At 49.8% G+C, this 10,000-nt stretch overlaps 1 protein-coding gene across 1 annotated transcript in view; it reads left to right on the forward strand.

Annotated features, from left to right (window-relative positions):
- The window catches only part of st6galnac3 (ST6 (alpha-N-acetyl-neuraminyl-2,3-beta-galactosyl-1,3)-N-acetylgalactosaminide alpha-2,6-sialyltransferase 3), a gene marked incomplete at its 3' end in the record, with an annotated part of 146,147 nt that overhangs the window by 134,496 nt on the left and 1,651 nt on the right, over positions 1–10,000 (forward strand). Inside the window, exon 4 of the mRNA XM_083653433.1 lies at positions 1,688–1,795. Coding sequence (XP_083509559.1) covers positions 1,688–1,795 — 108 coding nt within the window. The remainder of the gene's footprint in view (positions 1–1,687; positions 1,796–10,000) is intronic.

Consider the following 10,000-nt stretch of genomic DNA (forward strand, 5'->3'; position numbering starts at 1 on the left):
AAATAAAGACTGGGTTTGTCCGTCCTGCTTAATCTTAATATCTGAACGTACTGTGCAAACAGGGAAGTGTAGCATTTAGGTTTCTATTTCCCCAAATAGAAAAAACTACAGAATGGGCCTTTAACCCCTACACTGTAAATTCAATGGACAAGAACCTTGCTACACAAATCCAGCTACACACTAACTTGAGATGATGCATTTTGCTGCTGTGTTCTACACTGATTTGCCTGATGGTGGCGCTGTATTTAAAGCTCAAACTTTCAAACTGTGAAAGGCCAGAACCCCTACCTACACTGATCCAGTGTAAAAGTTGAAAGCGTGAAGCAGCTTGTTATTGGTCGGCCCAATGGGGGGCCTGCATTATTCACATCGTTCATGTTGACTGTTGACTTGTTAGTATTTGCCGTGTGCTGTTGTGTTATACATGTCCCATGGTGAGCTCTTTAGCATCCAGGAGTGTGTTCTCCTCACCTCTCTCAACCTTCACACCAAGAACCATCTGCTGTCAGCATCCAGGAGTGTGTTCTCCTCACCTCTCTCAACCTTCACACCACGAACCACCTGCTGTCTCAAACTATTAAACCTGGAAACTTTTGCAGGGCAGAACCCCCTTCTGGCGCTTCTGACAGTGAAGAAACGTACGCTGCATTCATGTGGTGTCGGGAAAATAAGTTCCCTGATCGTTTCCTTTGCTCTTTGTTGTCACGCAAAAACGAAACCGCTATGAACATGTTGTTTAAACTCTCTGAGTAATAAAGTACAACACATATTCTTTGTAGCGTCCATGTTGTTTCCACATGACCATTTAAAAGCTCATGAACACACAGAGGAACGACTTCTCAACTCAGGAAATGAGACAATCCGAGCATTACCTGAAGGCAGCATTTGTCAAAGCCTAGCCGTAGCCTGTTGTACGCGGTCGGGGCTGTAAAGAGTGGATAAATAGTTTTGAACGTCACACAGCCCCCGCAAAATCACTCGCTTCACTTCAGGAATTGATACATCTGGAAGGTCTACTCTAGATGAGCCGCACGACTGAATTATTTATCCCAATTCAAGTTAGCGAAAGGCTAACTGGAAATTAGCTAGCCTGGGTAAACCCAGCCTCCACGTGACCTGCTCTCAGAGAGCAGGTCTGAGAGCAGGTCACGTGGAGGCTGGGTTTACCCAGGCTAGAAATTAGCAGGCTAGCTGGGTGGGAGCCTCTGTTGCGCAGCGTGGCGGGAATGTCCCCGGACGACAACAGATTGAAAACTCCGGTCCTACTGTGGAATACAGAGAGAGTTATGTGGCAGTGATAGGCTTTTGGGAAGTCGTTTGGTAATGTCTTGAATGTAACGGACGTTCATTTATATCTTAAATTTATGCACTCTAGCTTTAGAGAATAGCAAGTCAGTCTTAATATAATCAGCGAGAGAAAAAATTACTCATCTGAAATCGAAGTAAAACAGGGGTGGTTTGCTGTGCTGTGGAGGTCTGTGTTATGCATTCACATTGACATGCTCCATCTTTAGCGGAGCCACCTACTGCACAGTGAGAGCAGCTCCAACAATCATCTCCAATCCCACATCAGCAGCATTACAAACAAGAGTATGGAGAGCAGGGGTCAGGATTTAGGTTGGGATTGATGTATTTTCCAATGTAAATGAAGATCACATTATAAGCTCTCTTTGTGTGTTGTTTGCAGGATCCAGTCTGGCTCCTACCTCAGTACTGGCTGGTTCACACTCATCCTCGCCATGGACATGTGCAAAGAGATCCATATCTACGGCATGATAAACGACACCTACTGCAAGTAAGACACCAGCTACCACCACCCCTCCACATACCTCCACACACCTCCACCACACCTCCACCACACCTCCACCACACCTCCACCACCCCTCCACCACCCCTCCACACACCTCCACACACCTCCACCACCCCTCCACACACCTCCACACACCTCCACCACACCTCCACACACCTCCACCACCCCTCCACACATCTCCACCACCCCTCCACACACCTCCACCACCCCTCCACACACCTCCACACACCTCCACCACCCCTCCACACACCTCCACACACCTCCACCACCCCTCCACCACCCCTCCACACACCTCCACCACACCTCCACACACCTCCACCACCCCTCCACACATCTCCACCACACCTCCACCACCCCTCCACACACCTCCACCACACCTCCACCACCCCTCCACACACCTCCACCACACCTCCACACACCTCCACCACCCCTCCACACATCTCCACCACCCCTCCACACACCTCCACCACCCCTCCACACACCTCCACACACCTCCACCCCCCCTCCACACACCTCCACCACCCCTCCACCACCCCTCCACACACCTCCACCACCCCTCCACACACCTCCACACACCTCCACCACCCCTCCACACACCTCCACACACCTCCACCACCCCTCCACACACCTCCACCACCCCTCCACACACCTCCACCACCCCTCCACACACCTCCACCACACCTCCACCACCCCTCCACACACCTCCACCACCCCTCCACACACCTCCACCTCCCCTCCACACACCTCCACACACCTCCACCACCCCTCCACACACCTCCACCACTCCTCCACACACCTCCACCACCCCTCCACCACCCCTCCACACACCTCCACCACCCCTCCACACACCTCCACCTCCCCTCCACACACCTCCACACACCTCCACCACCCCTCCACACACCTCCACCACACCTCCACACACCTCCACCACCCCTCCACACACCACCACCACCCCTCCACACACCTCCACCACCCCTCCAGACACCTCCACCACCCCTCCACACACCTCCACACACCTCCACACACCACCACCACCCCTCCACACACCTCCACCACCCCTCCACACACCTCCACACACCTCCACACACCTCCACCACCCCTCCACACACCTCCACACACCTCCACACACCTCCACCACCCCTCCACACACCTCCACCACCCCTCCACACACCTCCACCACCCCTCCACACACCTCCACCACCCCTCCACACACCTCCACCACCCCTCCACACACCTCCACACACCTCCACCACCCCTCCACACACCTCCACACACCTCCACCACCCCTCCACACACCTCCACCACCCCTCCACACACCTCCACACACCTCCACACCCCTCCACACACCTCCACCACCCCTCCACACACCGCCGTGAAAAACACACACCTGCTGGGTTATTGCAGCGGGAGATTCCCTGCCTATCAACACAAGGGTCGCAGGTTGCCTCTGGCTTGGTCACTCATCCGTACAGGCACAATTGGCCGTGTCTGCGGGTGGGAAGCCGGATTAGGTGTATTATGTCCTGGTTGCTGCACTAGTAGTGCCTCCTCTGGTCGATCACGGGGAGGGGAACCGGGGGGAATAGTGTGATCCTCCCATGTGCTACACGCCCTGCCGGTGGAACCCGAACTCCTCCTTGTCAGGTGAGAAGAAGCGGTTGGCGACTGCACTTGTATCGCAGGGAAGCATGTGCTAGTCTCCCCAGATCGGCAGAGGGGGCGGAGCAACGACCGGGACAACAGGAGGAATTGGCCAAGTACAATTTGGGAGAAAACCGAGGGGGGGGGGGGGGGGGGGGGGGGTTGGGGGTGGTCAGCGGGGGGGGGGGGACTTGATAAAAAAAGAAGCAGAAAAACAAACACCTTCCTGCAAAACTTAGAAAAGTAGATTCGCATTCACAGCAGCAGCCAAATGGTTCCCTCCCTCTAACCACGGCCCGTAACCACGGCCTGCCCTGTTGGAATATTCCAATGCCACAGTTTGAATTTAATGGATGAATTTCCATGCAGGAATCCATATTGGGTTCTCTGTGCCGTGAATACCATTATGTTTTCCTGCCTAGAATACCCAGCAGGTTGCTGGCACAGACTCTCCACCGCTGCGGGTGGCTGGACTGCAGCACCCTGTCTCCTCTCTTTAAAAGTAGTATTTGTATAAGGGCCTGGTCTCCTCTCTCTCTCTCGCGCTCTCTCTCTCTCGCGCTCTCTCTCTCTCTCTGCTGGGTGAGTGATGACCGTGTGGCTGCGGGCCGTAGGAGGGATGACAAACAAGATGTTGTTGCTGCTTGGGGGCGAGGCTGCTCCTTCTCAGACATCTCAGCTGTAATGGAGGCCAGGCAGCGAGCTCTGCCTCTCTATCCCCCTGGATCAAACACTTTGACCTCAAGCAAAGTTCACCCATCCCGTGTTCCCCCGTGGAGTTTACAAAATAAAATAGCGGCAGACCAACCCAATCGCCAGAATAAAACATTGGCATTCTACATGTCTCAAAACCGGGGATATGTACAATAGCAACGTAAATTTGAAACAAAAAATATATTTCTAAAACATGGCATTTTATGTCTACCATGTCAACGTAAATTTTAATTTGAACACTACACTGCTCACCTCACTGCCTTTCCGACAACGCAAATAAAACAACTTTGGTGATGTTTAGGCTAGCAAACCAACTTGGTTAGGTTTAAGTTCCTCGCTCAGGAATCAAACTGGTGCTCTTTAGCTTGTAACTCAGGGACACTGCAGGTCTGCTAATCCCACCCAAGTCTCTCCCCAGACTCAAATATTCTGTTGAATCGCTGAGCTCAGCATACTTTATAAATGAGTCTGTGTGCCACTTTGCAGCCCTGCTGCTGTTTTGAGGGCAGATAGGAGTCGAAATTGAATGACTGACAGGTCGTGCCACCAATGAGAGAGTGGTTCATTTTCAAAAGTCAACAGAGTCAGGTTGGGTGGGCGCATGCCTGATTGCTAAAGTCGTTACTGATTGGTGCCGCCAGGGAACCAATCACTGGCAAGGAATCAGCGTACGAACTCTTATGCAGTGTTGCCAACTTGGTGACTTTTTTCGCTATATTTAGCTACTTTTCAGACCCCCCTGGTGACTTTATTTCTCAAAAGGGACTAGCGACAAATCTGGCGACTTTTTCTGGACATGGGAAGCAACGTTATTGTGTTGAATCGCAACGGATTTTGCCTATAAATTGGTGCGGCTGCTGCCGGGTTTTCTCTCTCTCTCCTCCTCTCTGCCGGTCTGATAAACACAGCGCTTCAGTGCATCTTCCCTCTCCTCTCCGCTGAGAGCAGCAGGATAGGGTTTACTTGTAATTTCTAACAGAGGATGCTGAATCTGGCCCAGGCGGGCAGAATCAGCACTTCATATTACAACCATACAGTCAATGATTACAACGGCTACGCATCATTAGCATAATTCGATATGCAAATTAGCGTGTGACGTCATCTCGCGACTTTCTGAGCAGCGATTTTGCTTTGAAAAGAATCGGCAACACTGCTCTTATTGGTCTGGCGTTGAGACTGATCCCGCCCCTACTCCCTTAGGCGCCTGCTTCAAACATGAGACCGTCGTTATGATGACGTGTATAATGTTAATATTCACGTATGTAGAAACGTGTTATGGAACGTATTTTCATTTGGAAATGCTGGCGTCTGGGCTGGGCAGACACATCATAGAGAGCAGTGATCAGTCAAGCAGCACAGGGATTTGATGAGTCAGTGAGCGCTCGCTGTCTCTCTCTCGTCTCACTCATCGTCTCCCGTCCCGCCAGAGAGACAACAGGATATTGTGTTTCAGTGAGTTTCTATCTTAACAATCTTAAGCCCTTTTTACACAGAGATGCTGCATTGGTGTAAAGAAGTGTAAAGAAGAGCAGTGAACCAAGCAGCCCCGCCATAGTTACGCCCTTCCCCGGGGGTGTGCTTTTAGATAGCATCCACCCCTCCCGGATTGAATTGAGGCGTGAACCATGACGGGCGTTGAGCTTATTATGTTTGAGGAGTCAATTTAATGAGCAACTTTCAATATTGGTCTGATCGACTTTATGGATCACAGAGGCAGCATCGTGTATTATTACAAGCTACAGGTAACACAAGGCTTTCTTACCTTTGGTTCCAGTTTTTTGTAAAGCATATTCCCATGTTGTGAAGTAGCCGAATTAAGTCCGTTCTCAAAGCGTGTTGACTGGACGCCCGCGTCTCAAATAGGGATGCAACGGTATGAGTTTTTGATGGTATGATAACCTTGGACAAAAATACCACGGTATCGCGGTATTGCGGACCATTTGTGTTTTTACAATAGCCGAAATATTCCCATACAGCCGACGTCGTCTTTTTAGATGGGGGAAAGTTCAGGGGGGTCCTTGCGGCTCCTCTCTACTGTGCTCTAGTCTAGGTAGGCATGCAGCCAGGAGGAGGGGCCAGCTCCTCTCTACTGTGCTCTAGTCTAGGTAGGCATGCAGCCAGGGGGAGGGGCCAGCTCCTCTCTACTGTGCTCTAGTCTAGGTAGGCATGCAGCCAGGAGGAGGGGCCAGCTCCTCTCTACTGTGCTCTAGTCTAGGTAGGCATGCAGCCAGGGGGAGGGGCCAGCTCCTCTCTACTGTGCTCTAGTCTAGGTAGGCATGCAGCCAGGGGGAGGGGCCAGCTCCTCTCTACTGTGCTCTAGTCTAGGTAGGCATGCAGCCAGGAGGAGGGGCCAGCTCCTCTCTACTGTGCTCTAGTCTAGGTAGGCATGCAGCCAGGGGGAGGGGCCAGCTCCTCTCTACTGTGCTCTAGTCTAGGTAGGCATGCAGCCAGGGGGAGGGGCCAGCTCCTCTCTACTGTGCTCTAGTCTAGGTAGGCATGCAGCCAGGGGGAGGGGCCAGCTACTCTCTACTGTGCTCTAGTCTAGGTAGGCATGCAGCCAGGGGGAGGGGCCAGCTACTCTCTACTGTGCTCTAGTCTAGGTAGGCATGCAGCCAGGGGGAGGGGCCAGCTCCTCTCTACTGTGCTCTAGTCTAGGTAGGCATGCAGCCAGGGGGAGGGGCCAGCTCCTCTCTACTGTGCTCTAGTCTAGGTAGGCATGCAGCCAGGGGGAGGGGCCACATAAGCTACACTCTGCAAGCGACCTGGGCACTTTGTTTTGGGGAAACAGCTGATACCGTGGGGAAGGTATGACGACAAATCTTAGTGGTTTTGATACCGTGACGTTTTCAAACCGCGGTATACCTTCAAACGGTATACCGCTGCATCCTTAGTCTCAAACAGTCTGCTTTTAATAACGTTGTCGGCGTCAATATAAACCACTTGGTTTCTACTTTTAAAAGTTTGACTGTCTGGTTATGTCACTTTCAGAAGAGCAGAGCTCCTCTCAGGCACGGTGGGTGATGAGGCGCACAGCTGCTCGAATGACTCACCACAGAGTTGGGATATAGGCTATAGTAGGAGCACAGTCTGAATGCTACTAATGTTAATTGTTTTTCATAAGGGAACGCACAACAGGCCGAGACAGACTGCAGATATGCTTTGGTTAACTTATTTCTGATCGTAGAACTTCAATCTGGAGGTGGTTTTCCCTCAGTCCTCCTGTCATTTTTTGTTACGAATGAGCTGAGATTCCCGTCTTCCCGCGGCGTACCCTTTTAAACAGACGTCGATTCGCCGCTGATACGACCTCCGTTGGCGGAACGAACGGCGTAACAAAAGGACTCGCCATTCCGTCCCTGTGACTTTTACACAGGAGGCGAGGCGTAAATAATCCCACAACGATCAGGGCTTCCGCAGGCTGTGTAAAAGGGCCTTTAGAGTCACACAGAGTAGCCTACTGGAGGCAGCAACGCCATCTTTTGTTTGTGCCACACGATGTTCTTCAGTCAGAATTGACCTGGGCCGTTTTGCGCTGATGGAGATGGAACAGGTGGTGCAGACTGCAGACTGCAGAGAGGCTGAAATTGAATGTATTTGTTAACAGTGGTGTGACACAGAGACGAGTAGCGGAGCTCGGGCGGGCCGTGTGTTAGCTGGCAGACTCGCTCTGGAGCCACTGGCTCCTTGTTATGATGGCTGCCTCTCTGCTTTGGTTCATTCTCCAAATTAAATTGTCACACAAGTCATCCTCTCATAAAGCTGTCATCTGTTATTGGGGAATAAGCCAGGAGCGCACAGTGAATCTATCCCACTGCTGTGTCTCCCTTCCTCTCTCTCTTTATGGATCGCTCTCCTTCTTTCAAATGGTTTGAAGAGGCAAACTGCATCTGTCTGACTAAGGTCATGTGCTTCAGAAATGGTTTAAATCTGCCATATATACATATATATGTGTGTGTATATATATACTGTATGTGTCATATATCCGTTTTCATAGTTGTCTGTTTAGATGTTTTATGGCTCAGGCTAAATAGAATGGTCTTCACTGTGTTTTGGAGATAACAGTTGTTTCATTAAAAAGGGTATTTATGAAATAAAGTGGAAGAATAAGGACTGATAGGTCGAACAGTCACAGTGGAAGCTGATTGGCTGACAAGAGCTCATCTGATTCAAATGAGACAAACCTGCTGATTTATCACAGGCGGTGTAAGTTCAAATGCGTCAAACTCGCCTGATTGGAGGGATTTTAGTTAGTGTAACTTAATAGCTTAGATATTAGTTTTGCGGGCTGAACCAGTTGTGGACTACAGATTTTTGAAAATGCATTTAAATTGCACTTTAAATGGAACAGCATATCATAACATTATATGTTCATATAAATATAGAAGAACATTTGAACTTCAATAATAGTAGCCTGGTTAAAACCATCCGGATCTGTGAACTCACATTCTGTTTGGTTCTGTGGATCTGTCTGGACTCGGAGCTGTACACATTTCATTGGGTGGAAGTAGCCGGTCCCTCAGCCAATCAGCGTCAGATCCAGTCAAATCCAGATCCACTCAGGAAGAACGGCGCAAACATCTTTTCCGAGAGAGAGAAACTTTCTTGTTGAATTGTTGTCATTGAGTCTATTTCTGCAATAACAGCACTTGTGGCTGTTTAAACTCGACAGACGACGTTGATGTTACTGCTCCATCTGGAGAGCTACTCGCTTATTAAGCTGTGACGTATGACCTCCCGACAATACTACTTCCGGGTCCAAGCGTCCAAGCCGCTCTGCGTTGTCAATATGACGCAGTGCTGTGTCCCTCATTGTTGGAATAGATGCGAGACTAAAAAAACAATTCAACTCTCATTCTACCACTTTCCTTGCGATGAGAAAGAGAAGAGGAAATGGCTGCAGGTAATAAGGTACGTTACAATTCGGAGAAAGTATGTAGAAAACCAAAGTTTGGCGCTAAGTCTAAACAAATTATCTATAAAAAAGTTATAAGTTAAAAAAATTATTTATAAAGATATCTAAAAAGATTCACGGGATCCGCCATCATTTGTTTTGAATGAGGCGAATGGCCCCGGAGGTGACGCGGGGTGAACGTCTGTCGTCAGTCTCAACAACCGAACAGAGGCAGCATTACTGTTTTGCCAGCGGCGTTCCTGATTGGCCGGTTCCGATGTCAACTACCAGGCAGGTCCCCAATTGGCTAGAGCACTTTGTAATTTCTGAAAACACCCACCCACATTGATTATCGGTAAAGCCATCCTTTAAAGTTGCGTCCGATGTCAAATGGCGTAAAGTAGCGGGGATGTGCATATTGTCATAAGAGTCCTGTCCAAATATGTTTCCGGCATCTTAAAACAGCAGGTACAGCTGTTCTAGTGAGAAAAGAAAACGTTTGAAAGGAAAGGAGGTGCTGTGGCTTAGCTGGTGAAAGCGCCTGTCTAGTAAACAGGAGATCCTGGGTTCAAATCCCAGCAGCACCTTATGCTGTTGTCTTGACTTTGCAGACTTTAGGCTTTATCAATGGAAATCATCTTTATAGTAATCAGGAGTCTGTGCAAATCCTCTATGTTGAACATTTTCTATAATTAGTCGGCCTGAAGAAGCTCAAAGTCACATAGACCAACAGCCCGGTTAGCTCAGTCGGTAGAGCATGAGACTCTTAATCTCAGGGTCGTGGGTTCGAGCCCCACATTGGGCGTTAACCTTAATATTTGAATCCTATAAATTTATAGGCTGAGTCCTGTCCAAATATGTTTCTTACACATCCCTGTTCAGAGTGGCAACTGTCTCTTCACACAACCATAGGGTTAACCCTGAGTGGTGTGAACTCCCCAAGA

Source organism: Poromitra crassiceps (assembly GCF_964638095.1).
Source record: "Poromitra crassiceps genome assembly, chromosome: 17".
NCBI classification, from domain to species: Eukaryota; Metazoa; Chordata; class Actinopteri; order Beryciformes; family Melamphaidae; genus Poromitra; species Poromitra crassiceps.